Here is a 19,994-nt window from a genome sequence, read left to right as displayed (position 1 = left end):
CAACCAGGTCCAATAAGTCAGAAAATGTATGCGGTGCTGCCGTGCGGAGGCATCGGGGTGAGTTTTAACCGTTCATCTGTCCATCCATCACACCTCTTACTTACAAACAAATATGAATTGGCATTCACAGTGACTTGACAGACTGTAGCTTATATAATATGACATACATTAACTAAATGAAAGTATATTCGGTGTGAAGTAATGTAGGCGGGACTATTTATCTATTTGCATTTGATTCGATTGTAAAAAATGGGCTGTGATATTATTTAATTAGTAGATTATGAAACAATAATTTTGCATTATAACTTTTATGTGAGATCAGTATGTGTGATATCTAAGTATTATTGTACCAATATAAATTATGATTCTTTTTTTATTGTGAACATTTAAACAAAGGACATTTATTAAGGAAGTACATGGGGTGAATTTGAATCCATTTGTGTCGTGTCATCATAGCATCAGATAGTGATACAGTAATATCATGTTGTGAAAATGTGTCCTGTAGGTGGATAGTGACACAGTGTGGAATGAGATGCACTCGTCTGGTGCCGTGCGAATGGCTGTGGGCTGCGTCATCGAGCTGGCGTTTAAAGTCGCTTCTGGAGAGCTGAAGGTTCAGATATTTTGTCTTCGTGTTTTTTTGATGCGCTGGTTTTTTTGATGCTTCGTGTTTTTTTGATTTTAAATACATTCATTTCTTCGATTTGATCGGAATTTCTTATGCTGTCTTTGTTTGATTGACAGAACGGTTTTGCAGTGGTCCGTCCTCCTGGTCACCATGCTGAAGAATCCACCGCCATGTAAGTTCAGCTGTTCTGGAGTCTTAGAACTTACCAGCTTAGTTGTCAGTTGAACATTTTAAATGTTAACTTTTATGCAAATCATTTTAGTGTCTGTTAAATAGTGTTGATATGAAAATCTCTTGCAAAATCTAGCAACAATGATGCTCTATTATTGTTCTGATGTTCACCATGATGGTACCCTCTTTCTGCAGGGGTTTCTGCTTCTTTAACTCCGTGGCCATCACTGCCAAACTCCTACAGCAGAAACTTGGAGTGGGCAAGATCCTTATTGTAGACTGGGTGAGTTCTGTAATAAATAAATAAAATCTATTCAAATGTGCTTATTTTGCTTTTTTTTACAATTTTGCATTTCTTCAAAGCAGCTTTACATGAAACAGAAAATAGTTATTTGTTATATTTAGCATATATTTACAATAAAATACTGTACATGGTATTATTGCAAAATTTGTATTGTCCTTATAAATAGATTGTAATCTCATAAAACGGTCTATACTTTTACATTTTTATAAAACAGTTTTTACATTTAGTCAATTGATATGATAGCTGACGTGTCATAATCTAGACATCTTTTTAAGGGTCACTTCCATGTAAACTGGAAAGGGTCCTTAAAAAGAAGAGAAAATAACACAAGGAATGTAGGAAATTTGCAATAACACTATGAAATGTTCCTTAGCATTACATACTGAAGAAATGAAGTAAAAAAGTCTTGTAGTTGGATCATTCTAAAAAGCTATATTAAGATAATTGTATTCTTTACGCTAAACAAGGTTCTGATTCATGGGGCTGTAAAGGAAAATATTTTCTAGATTTCATTTTGAATACTAAATAATTTGACAATAACTATTTGTTTGATCTTACCTGTTCTCAGTATGTTTCTGTTTCACATATTTCCTGTTTTTTTAGGATATTCACCATGGAAACGGGACTCAACAGGCTTTCTATAATGACCCTAATGTGCTATACATTTCACTACATCGCTACGACGATGGCAACTTTTTCCCAGGCAGCGGCGCTCCTGAGGAGGTAACACTCTCAATAGGATAATTTCTAGACATCTTGAAAAATGTCAAATTCTCAATTTTTAACCGTTCCTCTTGTGGGGGATTCTGTAGGTGGGTGCGGGCCCAGGAGTTGGCTTTAATGTCAACATTGCCTGGACAGGCGGAGTGGAGCCACCTATGGGTGATGTAGAGTATCTCACAGCATTCAGGTGAGTTGACATTTTCTGTGTCTTCCTTATTTTAACATTAAGCTCTCTAAGGGCTTTAAAAAGCATTGACATATAGACCACTATTTGCTTGTCCAAATCTTGTTTGGTTATTTATTATTATTATTTTATTTCACATACAGTATATAATTAAGTCTTAAAGTTGAAATGTTTATTTGGCATTTCGATTCCGTTCTAAATGTTCTGTGGACTGTGTAATGTAAAAACAACTGAAACAGGAAGTGCTTCTTGGACCAGAGGTATTTACATTTTGCAAAATGGTCTGAAAATTGCAAAATACAATTTAAACACTTTAAAGTGGATGTAACACACGCAGCTTCTGCCAATCTCATATTAAAGGAGTCATATGGCGGAATGTCATGTTTTGATTTAGTGTGTTATATAACCATTTGTGCATGGACAAGACATTTAAAATGTCAAAACTCAAAGTTTTTCACATGATGATTTACTCTAATTCAAAGATTTGTCTGATCCAGATCTGTCAAAAACACCTCAATCAATCACCCCCCCACATCTCTACGTCAGTATGTGGTAAAGTTTGCATGACGACACCCAAATGCACATGAAAAGCTGAAGGCGTAGCTTTAGTGCTGCAGCCGCCATGTCAAAGCAGAAATGCATAAGATGACATAAAAACACACGTCTGTAAAGCGTCCTTCTGGTCCATCTGTTGGTTTCATTATCCAAACTACTGAAGGCAACACCGAAGCTGGTTTTACTCTTAATGCACTTATGTTCTTGTATTTATGCTATTAATTATAACCGGTCCGACACAAATCAACTCCAAGTGGCTGGTGAGGCGAACTGAGAATGATTCCAGCATGACACCGTGTCTACACCGGGCGCGACAGGCGACACGACAATAGAAACATATTAGAACGCATTATAATTTCACATTTTGTCCGCACCGGATGCGGCAGCACGGTGCGACAAACCAATTAAGAACAAGCGGGTTGTCATGTTGCATGGCGCCTGTTGCGTCCGTTGTAGACACGGTGTGAGAGTTACACGCTCTGGGCTTTCACACACTGTTTCTCCTCCGCTGCGCATGCACATGTGTTTTTTTATCCGCTCATTACATTATTTAATCTGACACTGCTGTTATTAGCCTACCTTTTTTGCAACTTTTATAATGCCAGAGATGAACTGACAATAGGCCTCGTCCTGGAAGTTTGCGGTTATGGTACAATAATGTATGGCGTGTGAAAAATAATGTTTTTTCAACCTTAAAACATATAAACACATTGTATTCGCCAAAAACACAAATCAATGTTTATAATCATGTCATATGACTCCTTTAATCTTGAATACCTATAGAGGAGTATTGCATACTTTGCATCTTTATAAATGTATTTAAAACACAGACATATAACTCAGTTTCACTTGGCCCATGCGGTTCAGCTTTTAGTTCTGGGGCCACTCCATTATCTTCTTCAAACGATCTGCACATTCAGAGTTTTATCCACCGTTTATATAACATTCCACACCGAAATGCAGTGAACAAACAAACACGGCTGTACTTCTTGAACGAAGGAGCACATCGATGGGCGTGCTCTTTCTCCCACTCTCCCTGGAGAATTTCCAGGAGAATTGTCCAATAAGGGACTAAGAAAAGTTTCTGAAACCTATACGAACGCTGGGGATTGTATCGAGCACCAAAAAGTCATACATCTAACTCGTTTTTTGACAAGTTGGCCATGTCAACCATGAGAAGCCAGCAAGTTTAACTTTGTAAAGAAGTCAGAATGCGTGAAACACTGTTGCGCCACCCCTTTAACAAAAATGCCTTCGTTTTTGTGCCGCATAAATTATATCCCAAAAATCTTTGCCATTGTTTCCTTGTTAAAACTGGTAGATGACACGTTTCCTGTCTTGTGTTCTTATAGGACTGTGGTGATGCCTATAGCCAACGAGTTTTCCCCCGATGTGGTGCTGGTGTCTGCAGGCTTCGATGCCGTCGAGGGCCACCAGTCGCCTCTGGGTGGATACAACGTCACCGCTAAATGTAAATATCTAAATCAGTCATTGCCCTTCTGACTCTTAGTACGTTTCAAAGGGCATCACTTCTGTGTTCTCTCGTGTCATGTCTACTAATAACACGCAAGAAATTATTGATTTTTACTCTTAACTCAAATGTATTTTTATTCAACATATATTTAAGAGCTCTGTTGGATGCCTCGTACCTAATTTATAGGGTCAAAGAAACAGGCTGTCAGTGTGTTTATAGTTCATGAATTACCCAGCATGCTCCTGGCTCCTTGCGTAGGTTTCGGCCATCTAACTAAGCAGCTGATGAAGCTGGCCGGCGGCCGCGTGGTTCTGGCGCTGGAGGGAGGTCACGACCTCACTGCCATCTGTGACGCATCCGAATCCTGTGTGGCCGCGTTGCTAGGAGATGAGGTGCCCATCAAACATTTACAAACATGCAAGCAGAACACGCTGGATAGATACATTTATATATAGTTCAGTATATACTAGCGAATTTATTTGAATAAATGTGCCGTATTAAAGTCATTTTTCTAAAATTAACAATAATTAGTTTTTTAAGCACTTTCATCGATTTCAGTTGATGTGTAATGTTTTGCAATTGTAATAAAAAAAATAGTATCTTTGTATAATATTATTACATTTAAGCATTTAAATAGCCCTTGTGAAGAAGGCTGATCGAGCGGTCTGGTACCACTAAACCCTTGGATATGTGTTGGTTATTGAGTAACATCAGACCGCTGGATGGCATGATTGACCAATCAGAATCAAGAATTCAAGATCACTGTTTAACAGTGTTTTTTTGTGTTGCAGTTGGATCCTTTACCACTAACAGTACTTCAACAGAAACCGTGTCCGAAAGCTGCAGCCTCTTTAGAGAGAGTCATTGAGATCCAGAGTAAGTAAATGCATCTATTTGCTATTTATTTATGTAGTAATTGACGTCCAAAGTACTTAAATATCCACTGTTGTCCATCAATACGGACCCGCTGAGTAGGATTGAGATCCTTTCTTGATTTTCCATCTCTTGATCGGTAGGTACGCATTGGACATCTCTTCAGAGGTTGGCTCCTACAGTGGGTCAGTCTTTATTGGAGGCTCAGAGGAGAGAGAAGGATGAGGCGGATACTTTGACAGCCATGGCCTCTCTCACTGTGGACAACGATCACATCACCTCCACAGAAACGAGCAGCAGGTACTACACCCCGATTGAGACACAATGCCTACTAAAAAAACAGGAAACTCAACCTAACTGTTGTTGGTAACCAGTCACTCTTTTTTCAGATCAGCGGAAGAGCCAATGGAGGAAGAACCTGTATTGTAGAAGCGCGAGTACATCACTGCTCCAACCTTCTTATCCACGTCTGCTTGGCACCGGTCACCTTGACGTCACGCCTCATGTTCCTCCTCCCAGCTCTTTGATTGGTTCCCTCGGTCCTTCACTCATTTCAAGGTGCTTGACTGACACGTTCACAGTCCGCCCACTTTCGCTTTTCTGAGGTTAAAGCATAGCCGGTTGCCGAAAACGGACAATAAGCCATGATGGGTAATTACAGGACCATTCAAGTGAGGGTGGGGCAGCATAATCCCTCCCACTCGGAGGTATCCACCTACTTGCGGCGTAAGCCCCTCCCACTCAGAGGTCTCCGGTCTGCAGCTATACATGCTTGGAATAGTGAAGAACCTTTCGAAGAGAGGCCTTGATGTACGGTTGAGAAGTACATGCAAAAAGGAAGAGACGGAAGGGAAGAATAAATCGACAGCATGGGGATGTTGTCACTCGGGAGGACCGCAAAAAAGCTTTGTTTTCTGTACAAAGTATACGAAATGTACAAAGTTCCAAAAAAAGCCACCAAGCAGCAAAAATTTTCAGCACAAACCACACATATACACTCAACTTATAAAAAAACACTGTTCCCGACTGAGGAACCCAATGTTATGTTGATACACCACCTTTGGAAGTCAAGTATACTAGTTTACACTGTACTGTGTCGATTATTTGGTATACTTGATCATCTGTATAATATCCTGTTATGAGAAGCACACAACATATGAGAAATATATAAATATACATATATATAAGCATATATGTGTAGTTTTGTGTGTACTGTATACACATTTAAACGTACAAAAATGATAGAAATACTTTCTGCCCCAACATTTCTTATCAGCTGTGGTTGTACATAAAAGAGCCTTCAGTCTTTATCTAGAATTGACTGATGATGGTTAACCTTCTCCCTCATTTTTTCCACAGAAAAAAACATACAGCTTTGCTATGACACACTCGCACATAAACAATGGCAGCCCATTCGTTTTACCACGAAATGTGTAAAATGCAAACAACAGACTTTGAAAATGTCTATCTTGACTTTCACACGAGAAGGATAGACATAGTGGTAACATTTTCACGAGACTTTCTTTTCCAAGAACTCGGTGCCTTCTATACCAAGGAAAATATTGAAAACACCAATACTAAACGAATCACAAATCCTCAGACTTAACTTTCATGATTTCTTTGTTTTTTAAATTGCCTTAATTTTTCGAAGAAAACGAAGTTTAGCCATGACTTTGAAGAGCACAACGATACTTTAATTTCCTCCTGCCCCGGTTGCTTTTCGTTTCTCATTGTTTCTTATCGTTCTCCTGCATGGGATGTACATGTTCGATTTTTTACTTTAAACGAAAGAAACAGATGATTGCTTTAATTCTCAGTCCTGTGCCGTAGACTAGCACATGACGTGATTGTTTGGAAACACTGACAATGTCATGACCAACTTAATTGTTTCTTTAACCTTTATTTTTACATCACCTTCCTTACGTTGTTTGGCTCCCTGCTCCACAACATATTTTCTTTATTTCAAAGGCGAACTGTTGGAGGTGATTTTGTTTTATTGAAAACATTTCCTTTTTTGTACAAAAATGTAAAAAACAAAGAAAAAGAGTTCTTGTATCAGTGTTCATTTTGTCTTTGAGTTCCAGTATTCTCTGATCAAGAATGTACAGTGTGGTACAGATGCTACTAATATTACAGATGTTCGGTTTTGTCACTGTGCAGTGCATTTGGCATTTTCCTTTTTTAAAGACGTTTTTTTTCTGGCAATAAGAGTGACTAAGACTTCTAACACTAAAATATACAGCGACGCTATTGGTTACATTTTTATTATCTTTTGAAATGGCTTAAGACGTGGATGTTTTTTCACACTATAACCCTGACATAAGAATCCATCATTACATTTTCACTGTGTAGAAACAGGGGCCTTTTGGGGGCCAAAACCTAAAATAATATACTGCATTTTTAAGCAGCAAAGAACGTAAGTTCAAACTTTTAAATACTCTCAATGCGTCCGTGAAAGAGGCATCATGACTGAACCGGGTCGAACATCATCTTGCACTATTACCGTACTGCAGGTCCGAATCCAACCACATCTTTTAACTTCTCAGTCCCAGACGCGATTATCTCAGCAAACACATTCGAATGAATTGTCAACTCCTGGATGTTTCGCTGTCAGCGTTTCTCTTTGTATGTTTTCATTAATTGTTGATGTTGAAACGTCCCACCGATGCGCGTTTCTTGACTCCGCTCCTGTTTGATTTATTTATTTGGAGTCAGAAATGACCGCTGAAGGTGGCTTGCGTTGCTTTTGGATCAATGTGTGTCTCCTTGTAAATTTCTATATAAACAAGCTATTGTCTGTTCACTTAGATGGCCTCATCGCCTCTGGGCAATAATTTCCTTATTTTAATATTACTCAAAAGTGATCAAAGAACCGTCACATTTTCCGCAAGAGCCATGTTGGATATGTCACCAAATGATGATTTTTATCTACATATGATCTTTTATCAGTATTTTAATGAATTTTGCTCTGACACTATCACCACCTCCATCTGTTCATTTCATCTTCAACGGTCTCTTGTTAGTTGTTATCGTCAGTGTACCAAACTGTTTTCTTGCCTTCCTAGTTTGGGAGCACGCTCATCCCAAGGTCCTTCATGGACATCGAAAGGTAGTGCGCCCGTCTTTACGTGACATAAAGTCAAACAGGGTTTAAAAGATTGGCATGTTGGACAGAAATCAAACATTTTGAAATCAGGCTAACACTGGCCTCTGTACTTAAGAGACTGTAATATACACTAAGAGACTTTTCCTCTTCTGTGTGGCTATATGGAAACAGGAGCTACTGTGATCAGGTTTTGTAACATTTGGATGTAAATCACCAAGCATTTGTGCAGAGTTTTGTATCTTCACCGTATATGGTGTCAAACAGTTTATTGACCGTGCAGTTGGTGGTGAAAGCTTGTCTTTATTTTCATCTATTTTATCATTTTCTGGATGAATCAGCAGATGCGTTGGTCCCTAAAATGTCAATTTTTGTGACCCAAACCTTATCCTTAGGTGTGTTGGGACATAGAGAGGGAAAGTAACCGAGCAGACAGTATGATTCTTGGTTTTATTCGACTTTGCATCAGGGACGCTATTGATTTTCGATTGCTGTGACCCAACAGGGGATCTTTACATGGCCTTACGATGGACACCGGGAATTCTCCGTATGTGCAAAAGACATTCGACATTCACCATTGAAGAAAGCTTTATTGTCTCTGCCACATATTTTGCTATTCAGTAAATATGTATATTTATTGATTCATATGTTGTGTATAGTGACTTTTGGTCGTCCAGGTTCAAAGAGTGCTTGTATATTTTTTTGACTTTTTGAAAGAGAGGTCATGTCTCTTCCACTGTCCTTTCATTTCTTCGCCATTCTTACATCACTTGTGATTGGGTGTTTCAATTTGTGAGGTCTTTAAACCTGAAATTTGTAATATCTTTCTTTCTCTCTTTCTCTTTCTTGTCTCTCTTCTGGTCATATTGATATGCAGAAGTTCTGATATTATCAAAGCACATTCCCTGATTTCTTGCGTTCTTTCAATGCTTTCATGTTGCGACAATACAGAGGTGTGTATACTAACTACTACACACGTGTATATAGGGTGCATATATGTGTACACATGTGCAATACACGCTATTTGAGCAATCTATTACTGTGACTATTAATCATTAAATATTGCTGTCCCTTTGAATCCTGTTTGTTTGGTGTTTTAAAAAAAATTGACTGGATGACGGTGAACCACTTCTTACAGCTGGTTGTCAAATTAAGTCACAAACTGATGTACTGATTCAATGGACTGAAAAAACGATAATATGAGGTAGGCTGTCATTTTTTATTTTGTAATTATTTAAGTTATTAGCATTTTAATATTATGAATATCGAAATTTCTTGAGTAAACTGAACAGGATAAAGTTTCACCCCCATCCTAATCTGGGCCAACAATATGTAATTTAAATTCAAATAAGCTTATGTTAAAAAACACAAATAATTGAACAGAGGCCAGGGTGTGTCGCCCAAAGGAGTGAGATATTCATGATCTACTACGCCATAGTAAAACCGGGGCGTGGTTTAACTCGCAGCCACCGTTATTGCGTCACTTCATTCATCCCGCCACACGCCCACTCGCGTTTCCACCCGTGCTGACGCGGCTGCGCGTGTTTACGTGAGGCGACTGCTCCCGTTTCCTGGCGGAGAAGATGGCGGCTCCTGGACCAGGGGAGTATTTCAACGTCGGGAGCCATGTCTCCTGCCTCACCTGCCTGGGGCAGCGCTTGCAAGGAGAGGTCGTCGCTTTCGACTACCCGTCCAAGATGCTGACTTTGAGTATCCTTTTACCGCCGCGGCTTGTCATTGAGGCGTCGGGATCCACAACTGCATGAGGCCTGGGCTGGTATGCAAGAGACAATTTCACCACGGCGAAGTTCGGCCACTCTGGTTTTGCTTCCTTGTGTAGCGCGTGTTGAGTCAGGTGGGGTTCGTTGGACCCTCCGATTGGTTAATACGTTTTATTGGAGTCTTTTTCTCGGGCGCCTTTATGTGAAAACCTTAATATTCTTAGTCTTAATATTCAAGGTGTGATGTCCAGACATAAGTTACGAATATACACATTTCTGTTATCACTTTATTTAAATAATTTAATTTTCCTCGTTTGCCGCGCGAATGTCCCGTTTTGAAAACTGCTTGTCTCTTGAATTTCGCGAATCGCTTTAAACAAATAATACATTATTAAATATTAATATTTAAAACGCACCAATGCGTCAATAACGACATTCAAACTCAAAAAGTAGCGTGGAAACCCATATTTCAGTTGTGCTAGCTTGGTGGTTTTATTTCGTTGGGACAATATAGATCTTAACCACATAGGAAGTCAAATAAGGTTCCGATGCGTCTGCCTAGAGAAATGAAGCACATTTATTAACTAGTACTGCTGTGTTACATCGTATTTGTTGAACCGCTATATGGTAAAGGAGAAGAGTGGGCAGGCTGTCAGCGATGCCGTGCAAAAATCTGCGCATGCGTGGTTGGGAGTCGTCAGTTAGCCTGAAAGCTAATATCAGTTTTTGACACAATGCACGCTGTCAAGGATTAGTTGACAAAACTTAACAAAAGATGTGCGTTTCGTTGCGATGTGTTTTCCGCGCTGTTCCCATACATTATGCATTATTTTTAATAAATAAAGTTGTTGGTGACCATGAGATTAACGCTTGCTTGCTAATCTGCCACCGCTGCCATTCATGTTGAAAATTCTAATGGTCACTGTAGCAAAATATATCCGCAGATAACCCCTGAACAGTTGAATAATAATAAAGATGGCGTTACAAAAAAATGTCAGTACTTTTGTAGATGATTATCTTAGTCAGATGTATTGCTCTTCACATGACTGGATAATCATGGTTAACTGGTTGTGGATTCTTTGTCAATTGTATATGCTGTGACAAATATTTTGTTAAAATTGTGTGCAAGGTGTCTGGGTTGGGTCGACTGAATGTTCTTTGGGCTAAAAGGCACAAGCAGACGGGTTGTGTTTATTTAAAGCACCAGTTAATTTAATGTCTCAGTAAATTGAATGGTTTTGCATGTTCAGTGTGTTGTGTTTGCAAACAGGCTGATGTTATGTTTCAACTGATCTCATTTAAGATCTGACCACATTTAAACGCTCCACATGTGGTCTGTCTTCCACTGAAACAGGTCATATCTGATTTCGCTCGGTCACGCTAGAAAGCTGCTTCCACCAGGAAGCCAATGAAACTCATCTCTTTAGTGACAGACACGCGTGTCATTTTATACTGTCTGTTAACATGAGAGGCAAACCACAACACTGCAGTGGAGGGATAAACACAAACTGGGGGTTACATGCATAATCCAATTCCTTGATGCTTGCTTCTTATATTTTGTACTAATAAGAAAATGTTGTGTAAAGCCAACCAATTAGGTCAATCGCCACACATGATGTAATACATCTTACTAAAGGTTCTTGCCAAACAACTGCTGTGATGCCTTGACTTGTGCCATCAGAATGTGCCCCGTCTAGTGGTAAACCCAACCTCAGCGACGTGGTCCTAGTTAACCTGGCCTACGTGTCAGACGTGGACATCATCAATGACCGTGCTGAAACTCCTCCCCCTTTAGCATCTCTTAATTTTAACAAGGTAAGACCAGAAGGACCCTTTTGTGTTATTGGGTAGTTTGAAGGGATTTTCTGTTGTATTTGTCGGATTATTGTAGAGACTGTGTTTTTATCTTTGTTTTTTGTGCAGCTTGCGACTAGAGCACGGGAGGAAAAGGAAGACAAGTTGTCGCTAGCGTTTGCAGTAAGTGCTGGCGTCTCTGTGGAGGGTCAACAACTGTTCCAGACCATACATAAAACGTAAGTGAGATGCAGACTTGATCGTTTCCATTTCATAATATATATGTATTTTTCTAAATAGTCGTAACGAGACCACAGAAACTCACTAAAATGAAATTGGGATATTAGATGTTGTGCAGCCTTCTAGGGTTAATCGTTTGTATTGTCCTCAGCATCACAGCAAACGATTTAACAGGTAAAATGATATTAAGCATTTGCACCTGGAACAGAATGCATCGTTCATTTTAACACCTCTGGTTTCACCTGCAGGATCAAAGAATGCAAGTGGCAAGAGAAAAACATTATAGTGATGGATGATGTGGTCATAAATCCGCCGTACCAAGTGGACAACTGTAAAGGAAAAGAAGGCAGTGCTTTGAGTCACGTGCGCAAAATAGTAAGTCAACTCAACTTTGCAAGATTAATGAGGTCCAGTCAAGTGTTATTTTTATTTAAACTGCCTATGGATGTTGATAATTTCTGAGTTTTAACCAATTGGCTGTCTCCTCGCTGTCCACAGGTTGAAAAACATTTCCGGGACATGGAGAGCCAAAAACCATTGCAACATTCACAGCAAGCTCAACAAACACAGAAGGACTCTGCTGTATCATCATGAGCTCAGGCTCTGACCGAGAACATTAAGTTGACAAAAGTTTTTTTATTCTTTTTTTTTTTACCAATTGCCAGACAAAGGTTGAGATATCTGATACTCTCTGTTTTGAGCAGGAGTAGCTGTCCTACACATCTGATATGAGAAACTGCTACCGTTAACAATGGGCAAAAATAGAATGCTGACTTAGAATATTACTGATGTAGAAAACGTTTGAGTTTCCCTTTTCAAACAAAGTTGTCCAAACCCTCCCTGGATGTTTTAAGGTCACTTGATTCTCCACCAAAACACTTGTTTGAGTATTCTCGAAAAAATGTGGCTCAAAAGTGCGAGGATGAAACAAAAACGATTAGCCCCTCAGACCGGTTAACTATTGTTGGATTTCCGTGGCACGTGTATGGGTTAGTTGTTGACTGATCTGATACGAGTATTGTAAGCGAGGGCTAAAGAACCTGAATTGCACTTAACATCCACACAACTCTCATCTCATTTTCAGAAACACTTTTTGGATCTAAACTCCAGCTATATATCATTTTAAACAATCACTTACAATTTTTAGTGATAAAGCGACATTAACTCTTGAGTACTGTAAGCATCCCTTCAGTCTACATGTAGATCTTTATTTTCAGCTACAAGGGCAGAGAGAGAAATGGAGAAATTACTTTGTTGTTTTCTTCCATATTGGTCCTTGCCATTTAAATACCTCTTCCTTAGTGGGACCATTTTCTAAGATGCAATGTTTTTTATAGTATTATTATTTTCTTTTTTTCTAAATACATCAAACCTGGAAGGCTAAATGCAATGACAGATGAGATTCTCATATCTCTGACTGCATTACTTCGTATTCCAATGACGGTCGTTATTCGTTTGATATGTGACATCTCGCTCATCTCGTAACAGGACTCTTTTCTCAACGGGAATATTTGTAATCACCTTTTTGGAAAAAGGAAAAGTTAAAGCTATATCTTGCCATGTTGAGAGACTGGGATGGCGGGGATGGGAAATCCTCCCCATCCCGGCCTCAAGAACCTTGTAGCCCGATGGAGGCTCTAGCCGTGGCGCCAAGCTGTGACAGGCATCCGTGTTGCATACCATTTTATATGGCTGTGTTAACACGGTTGCTGTTCGCATAGATTTCTTTTGCAGTATTTTTTTTTTTTAGATGGCAATGAAGAAATAAAAAGAAAAAAAGAATGGGTCTTGTTTTTTTATTTCTCAGTAATGCAAGTTTCTTAGTTGCCATATTACCACTTTTAAGACAGGTTTTACATTTATGCTTTTGGTAGATGCTTTTGCGTTCAATGCGTATGTTTTATTGATATTTGTGTTCCCTGTAATATGTACACTCTTTAAAATAAAGGTGCTTCAGGATGTTATAGAATAACCTTTTTTGTTTCAATGGTTCCCATTGAACACCCAAAGAATCTTTGTTTCACAATCTTTAGATCATAAAAAGGTAAGAAAGAGACGGTTCTTTTGACTAAATGGTTATTTGTGGAACTAAAAATGGTGCTTCTATGGCATCGCTGTGAAGAAACTTTTAAGCACCTTTATTTTTAAGAGTGTAGAGTAAAATAAGTTAATCGTCAATTGATCGTAAACTTTAGCCCAAGACCAAACATAATCGGTCCAAGAATCCAGCCATTACAGCACAGGTTTCTCAACCCTTTTTTGACTCCAAGGCTGTATTTTAAAAAAGTCATAGGCCCCTCCAGCTCACCAAAACTTAAAATTTCTATTCAATAACATGTTTAAGAGCTTGATACTAATAACTGGTAAAGTGTATATTCAATATAAAAATGGACAAATAACAACTATCTTGGTTATTATGCGTTTTTAAACTTGCATCAATGTTCATTTTGTCCAAGTTTAAATTATTGGTTCCCTAGAAAGTAGAAAGTCAATTGGGGTCCCCTTGTAGGCCACACAAACGCCCGTGATGATTGATCAATAATGATGAACACCTGCTGGTAACAAAAAACATAATAATGTTTCCTTTAGTGGGGCTCTTACCCTTGATTTATTTTTTATGTCAGCTGTTATAGTGTGTTTCTGAACATCCAGACAAAAGACAAAATTGCTGGAATGAAACTTTCTTAAACTGTTTAGGTCTGACAAATATCGTGACACACCAAAATCAACCAACATTTGTACAGACTCTTATAAATATGCTTCTGAAACAAACTATTTCAGATAGCAAAAAATGTAACATAATAAATCAAGGGTAAGAGCCACACTAAAGGAAACACTCAACACTATTATGGTTTTTATTCTTATTGTTGATGTTTTCAGTAGTGATTGTGTATGTTAACTTCACCTGCTCATCATTAATCAATAGGGAGACATCCAAAGTATACTGTCGGGGGTAAAAAATCCATTTTAGTGTCAGGCATTAAAGGGGATCATTTGCCATAACTGATTTAATATGTACGACCAAGACACACATTTAGATGCAATGAATCATTAATGCTGAGAAGAATTTCTATTATTCACGAACACGTGAATTATTTACAAGTGCATGGTGTCGCATTTCTGGACCCCCTCAACACATCAGTGAACATCACGTTGGGCCACTTCAGTGTGCGGTTGGAGCGTTAAGGACTGGTTTGGGATCAAGTCGACACACAGCGATTTGTCTTGTTACGTAATTTAAAACTTGCACCCTTGTTCAAGTCAAAATGAGAAATCTTTAAACCTGATTTTTGCTGTCATCCGGTATCTTTAAAATCCTCTTAAGACAGAGTTCCGGGAATATACATAAATCTATATTATGTAATGAATATATTCAAGAAGATACTCCAGTGTGCCAGCTGCTATCGAGGAGTACACATTGATTGAGTTAAAATATTCTTTGAATATTGAAATTGTATAATTATTTGGGATTAAAGAGGACAGATAACGTAACAGGAGGGCAGCTGTAGGATTATGGCGACATGTGACAGAGAAAACAGACTTCAGCGCTCTTGTATACTGCGGACGCTGTTGCTTTGAAAGAATATTAAAGAGGAATTAAAATGTTTTGATAAAAAAATTGTTTTTTGACAACTTAATTGTGTTTCACATCCACTAGAAGTGCAGCATTTGCCGAGAAGGTAAGATCTTTTCTAGTTTGTGTGCGCTTTTAATCACAAAATGGTGAAAAGCTACACGATGATGTTGGGTGACCTAGTAAACAATTTTAAAATAAATGTACGTTTACGTTGTTTATTAAAATACTGTAAGGAAGGTGAAAAATAATGAAAATACTGTAGCTAAAGTTATTTTACAACTGTATACAACTGTTACATCTTTTCGATGTATTTGTTTCTATTGAATTTTTTGGAATATTTGTTAACAGTGTTAACAATTATTAATCATTTTATTTTCCGGTCATACTCAAATGTCGATTGTCTTTATTATCTAAGATTCTAGAAATGACCCTACTGTAAAGTAATATTTAAAATAGAGTAAAGAAAGTTTTTAAACATCTTTTTCAAAATTTTACTGACCCTATATAGTAGTTTATTGTTTTAAGGTGGATTGATTTGTATAGCTAACCATAAACATTAGTCATCTGTCTAAAATATAAATTTTACAAAAACTAAATGTCATGTCACATCGAAAACTGTGACCTCTTCATTTCGCTCATGCAGAATTCTAGACGACAGTTGCACCATGAGGCTCTTTTAATCCTGAGGGTCACATCATGCTGCTGTCCATCCTGTTGCTTTTTCTCTATCTGTCTCCATTGAGGAGTTCAAGACTGTGTGGTCACCTCTGCCATTGCTTTGAGCACTCAGACCTAGTGGACTGTCATGCCAAGGGTCTTGAGGATGTACCTCATGGACTTCCCCATGGCACATGGCTCCTAGATTTAGGAGGAAACAAGCTTACAGAGATCCGAAGTCGAGCTTTCGCTGGCCTTTGGTCTCTTCGAATTCTTGTGATGTCGGGCTGTAGCATCCGGGATCTGCAAACAAATGTAGGCACTCTCTTTTCTTTAAGCCACAGTATATATATATACAGTACATATAAATATATGTGTTATATACTGTAATAATAATTTGATTGTCCCACAAAGGCTTTCTACTCTCTCTCCTTTCTGGAGAAGCTGGACATGAGCCATAACAAGCTCACTCGGATTCCACCTCATTTCTCAGAGAGCTTGTCTTCAGTTCGTGAGCTGCGTCTGGACCACAACGAGCTGCTTCTCCTCAAATCTGCAGGCCTGGAACATCTGGAGAACCTTGAGAAACTGGACTTGAGTCACAATCGGATCCACTCCCTGGAACCCGGCACGTTCCGCGGCCTGTCCCGCCTGCGCCATCTCTACCTACAGGGAAACCGACTTGGTGTCGTGCGGGACGGCTCTCTCACTATGCTGCCTGGGTTAGAGGTCCTTCTACTGGGCAACAACAATATCTCCCGGATTGAGGTAAATGCACTCGCTCCACTTCACAGTTTGTCTGTGTTGGGCTTGGAAGGGAATAATTTGGAGCACCTGAATTTTAAGACGTTTCTGAGTCTTCACACGGCTGCTACCCACCTGCAGCTAGCTGGGAATCCCTGGAACTGTGACTGTGACCTTCACCGCGTCTTCAGCAAGCTGCTCAGTGTGCGCCATCTCCACGTGGATGATTATCATAACGTAACTTGTCAAGAGCCCTGGCAGCTCGCTGGGGCATCTTTGGCATGGGTGGACGGCCAGTTGTGTATGGCAGAGACTGTTACCGTATTAGTCATTACCGTTACTGTGATTGTTACCGTATTTGGTGCCTTGATCATGGCGGAGAGAAAACGTAAGAAAAAACACTGGGAGCAGAGTGACGGCGAGACACAAGACCACTGAGATGGAGTTTAGCAGGAAGAACCTTTATTGTCTATATGGTTCCAAAAAGAACATTAAACATCCGAAGAACCTTTCTTATTTCACAAAAGTTTCTTTGTTGGGAAAAAGATTATTCAGATTACAAAGGTAAGAAAGAAATGGTTCTTTGTGGAACCCAAAAAGGTTATTCTACTGCATCGCTTGTTAGAACCTTTATTTTAAAGAGTGTATGTCACTTCCTGCAACGGAACGCATACAGGAATGGAAAGAAATTGCACAATGTCTTTTGTTTGAATGGGGGTTGTAAATTGTACATGCAGAAGGAAGCTGGTGCTGTAGAAAAGCATATTGCTGCTGTCCTTCTGAAACCTTGTATCTCCATATTTTGTGATTTTTATTTTCGCCAATAAATCATTATTATTCGGCACCAAATACTAATAATCAGAATTAAAAAAAGTAATTGGCTAATAAAAAGTAAAAAAATAAAAAACAGCGAATTCGGACATCCGAGGTTTCGGAAGGACAGCGACGATAAGTCTAGATTTGATTTCAGCAAGTTTGACAGAAGTGTTTTATCAGATACTTTGTAATCTGAGATATTGATATTTTAAGATTTAATACAAATTTGTTTTAGATAAATTAGTTGCAGATTTTAAAGATTCATTTTTTTTGTTAGTAGGTTAGATTGGTGTATTGTTTCTCACATTGACATTTAATCATTTATTAAATTGAATCTAAATTAATCATTACGCAGATGATTTTACAATTATATTATAATATAAGATCAGATATTAATCCTTCTTATTTTATGTCCTTTGATCAGTCGTCCATTAAACGATAACAGTATTTAGTGACACAAACCACAGAGCTTGGATCTCACAATATCTAAACTGGTTTATTCACCTTCAGGATAAAGGGTTGTTACCTGCCATACAAATATGATAGTATGCAAATGTTTGTTAATTTGTTACACAAATATCAAAATCAGAACCTTCCAGGCCTGTATGACTGTGTATCTTTAAAGGTTTTTACAGATGATTTGTATAATCTGTCTCTTTTCTCTGTACTAACAAATTCCTACAATTATATTTTTTGATTGTACCATGTTGTTTGACGATTATTATTATTGCTTATATACATCAATGGTTTAATAAATATATTCCACAAAACAAACTCAAATGAGCTTATATGGCTGTTAAATTAATTTCTGTGCTGTGTAGCTACAAAGCCTCTCATCAGCATCTGGTGTCAAAGGAGTATGCTTCAGTTAATGTGCAGGACTCCCCAAACGCCCTCATTCTGTTTAATGTTGTGATTTTTATTTATTGCGAATTATTGCTTTTATCAACTTTCCCTGTCTATGGAGATCATTTATATTGTTATAAGGTATGTTGCAGTAACCTCATTTTCAAAATTCTAACAAAAAACAGAAATTTTCCAGCAGCTGGGGTGCCAGAAATAAACCGTTTTTCCTTTTGGAGTTACACGGTTTCCATGTTTTTCTTGTAAATTTGCGGTCTCATTTAAAAAAAAACATGAAAATCTGTATAATTCTGTGAAAGTATTTTTTTACAGAGTATAATTTAATATCAACAAATATCTGTATTTTATCTGCAGGCAATTTATTCAACAAACTGAACAGAATAACTGAGCTTGGGGTTAAAGCACTGCAGTGGAGTTAAAGCAGATTTGTGGAGATTTTGCAGGCAGAGAAAGTGAAGAAATTCAGGTCAGAGGGAGTGTTTGGCCATATGGAGCTCTCACAGAGACGTATCATCAGATTACATTTGACTAAAAACAAAGCATTACTCTGTTAGAGGAAAATATCATGCAACCACAGTAAATTCAGCCAGATTAGTTATTTTTCTCATCTTGTGTATGAATGGACCTGATTTTTTTATTAAGGAATAAAAAGAAATGCATTTAAATCATACGGGTGATGGGTGCCTAATATTTACAGTGTATGACTGTGGGATGATTTTAAAGAGGCCTAGCAAAAAATGAAAATGTTAATACTACTACAGGAGAGGAACACATTACTGTAAAATAACACCGTTGTCAGTGTATGCTTTATTTTCCTCATTTTTTGAATAGTAGAATAAACCCATACCCACAGCATATGAAAGTTTGCATTTAGTTTGCATATATTGGCAGACGGCCGGCGTTTTCCGTTTCTCATTTGCTTAGCGCCGAGGGACTCAAATTTTTAGTGACACCATGAGGCATTAATGTGTTTTTTAAATCCTGGGTGTAATTTTCCATGAATCGGGTTCCTCCATGGCCTCCATGGAAACCACATGGCCGAGGCTGGACCATAAGGAATGAAACCTCTGCTAAAAGTCACAAACTTATGTTCGCCTCCGTTGATGATCAAAGTGCACAGCACTTTGTCCAGTAATAGGACCGAGGTCATGGCTGGTCGGTTTTGGACCAAACTCCGAGCCAGCAAGACACCAGCATAGATCCAACAAGAGCTCCCAAACTACACCTTTCCATCCACCTTTTCTTCAAGAAATTGAAAGTGATCGCCGGAGAGCTCGAAACTGGCTGACACACTTTCAGCGTATTGACTTATCTCCAGTGCTTCCAGTCCTGGTCTGGAGGTGCTTGATGTGCAACATTAGAGTGTGAATGAATGAAGTTGTTATATTTTATATTATTATTATATTAAATGATATTTACTTATGTTTAGGTTGACTCTTCTGTTTTTGATAGCCAGTCATTTCCACAGGGGATGGATGGTAGCGGATGGTAGGGGTTTGTGGTCGTGATGGGGCTGCCTGAGATGGAAGAGGACAGCATCAAGTCTGGGACTAATTCTTCTAATAA

At 38.5% G+C, this 19,994-nt stretch overlaps 3 protein-coding genes across 8 annotated transcripts in view; all 3 read left to right on the top strand.

Moving 5' to 3' along the window:
- Positions 1–9,093, top strand: part of hdac5 (histone deacetylase 5) — a 60,368-nt gene extending 51,275 nt beyond the window's left edge. For all 6 annotated transcript variants that reach the window (XM_056752072.1, XM_056752070.1, XM_056752071.1 and 3 more), the window contains 11 exons: positions 8–57; positions 506–613; positions 745–800; positions 995–1,082; positions 1,707–1,826; positions 1,916–2,013; positions 3,918–4,036; positions 4,298–4,431; positions 4,831–4,915; positions 5,056–5,212; positions 5,302–9,093. In XM_056752072.1, the coding sequence (XP_056608050.1) occupies positions 8–57; positions 506–613; positions 745–800; positions 995–1,082; positions 1,707–1,826; positions 1,916–2,013; positions 3,918–4,036; positions 4,298–4,431; positions 4,831–4,915; positions 5,056–5,212; positions 5,302–5,341 (1,055 nt within the window). In that variant the 3' untranslated portion in view covers positions 5,342–9,093. The remainder of the gene's footprint in view (positions 1–7; positions 58–505; positions 614–744; positions 801–994; positions 1,083–1,706; positions 1,827–1,915; positions 2,014–3,917; positions 4,037–4,297; positions 4,432–4,830; positions 4,916–5,055; positions 5,213–5,301) is intronic.
- Positions 9,094–9,520: 427 nt separating this feature from the next.
- lsm12a (LSM12 homolog a) lies at positions 9,521–13,552 on the top strand. The gene is made up of 5 exons (XM_056751677.1): positions 9,521–9,725; positions 11,418–11,551; positions 11,660–11,769; positions 12,019–12,145; positions 12,269–13,552. Exons 1-5 carry the CDS (start codon positions 9,599–9,601, stop codon positions 12,362–12,364), a joined length of 594 nt encoding a protein of 197 aa, XP_056607655.1. The 5' UTR covers positions 9,521–9,598; the 3' UTR covers positions 12,365–13,552.
- A 1,380-nt stretch (positions 13,553–14,932) lies between these two features.
- On the top strand, positions 14,933–18,191 carry si:ch211-237i5.4 (slit homolog 1 protein). The gene is made up of 3 exons (XM_056753516.1): positions 14,933–15,450; positions 15,991–16,319; positions 16,419–18,191. Exons 2-3 carry the CDS (start codon positions 16,044–16,046, stop codon positions 17,184–17,186), a joined length of 1,044 nt encoding a protein of 347 aa, XP_056609494.1. The 5' UTR covers positions 14,933–15,450; positions 15,991–16,043; the 3' UTR covers positions 17,187–18,191.
- The last annotated feature ends 1,803 nt before the right edge of the window (positions 18,192–19,994 follow it).

This window comes from Triplophysa dalaica, chromosome 7, assembly GCF_015846415.1.
Source record: "Triplophysa dalaica isolate WHDGS20190420 chromosome 7, ASM1584641v1, whole genome shotgun sequence".
NCBI classification, from domain to species: Eukaryota; Metazoa; Chordata; class Actinopteri; order Cypriniformes; family Nemacheilidae; genus Triplophysa; species Triplophysa dalaica.
The sequence above is the reverse complement of the archived record's forward strand: the minus strand, read 5'-3'. Positions and strand labels throughout refer to the sequence as shown.

Bases quoted from the DNA above. Each gene is read 5' to 3' on its own strand.
- si:ch211-237i5.4 (XM_056753516.1), top strand. From the start codon at position 16,044: ATGCTGCTGTCCATCCTGTTGCTTTTTCTCTATCTGTCTCCATTGAGG. The intron at 16,320-16,418 runs GTAGGCACTCTC...TGTCCCACAAAG, and splicing joins TCCGGGATCTGCAAACAAAT to GCTTTCTACTCTCTCTCCTT.
- lsm12a (XM_056751677.1), top strand. From the start codon at position 9,599: ATGGCGGCTCCTGGACCAGGGGAGTATTTCAACGTCGGGAGCCATGTC. The intron at 9,726-11,417 runs GTATCCTTTTAC...TTGTGCCATCAG, and splicing joins GTCCAAGATGCTGACTTTGA to AATGTGCCCCGTCTAGTGGT. The intron at 11,552-11,659 runs GTAAGACCAGAA...TTTTTTGTGCAG, and splicing joins CATCTCTTAATTTTAACAAG to CTTGCGACTAGAGCACGGGA.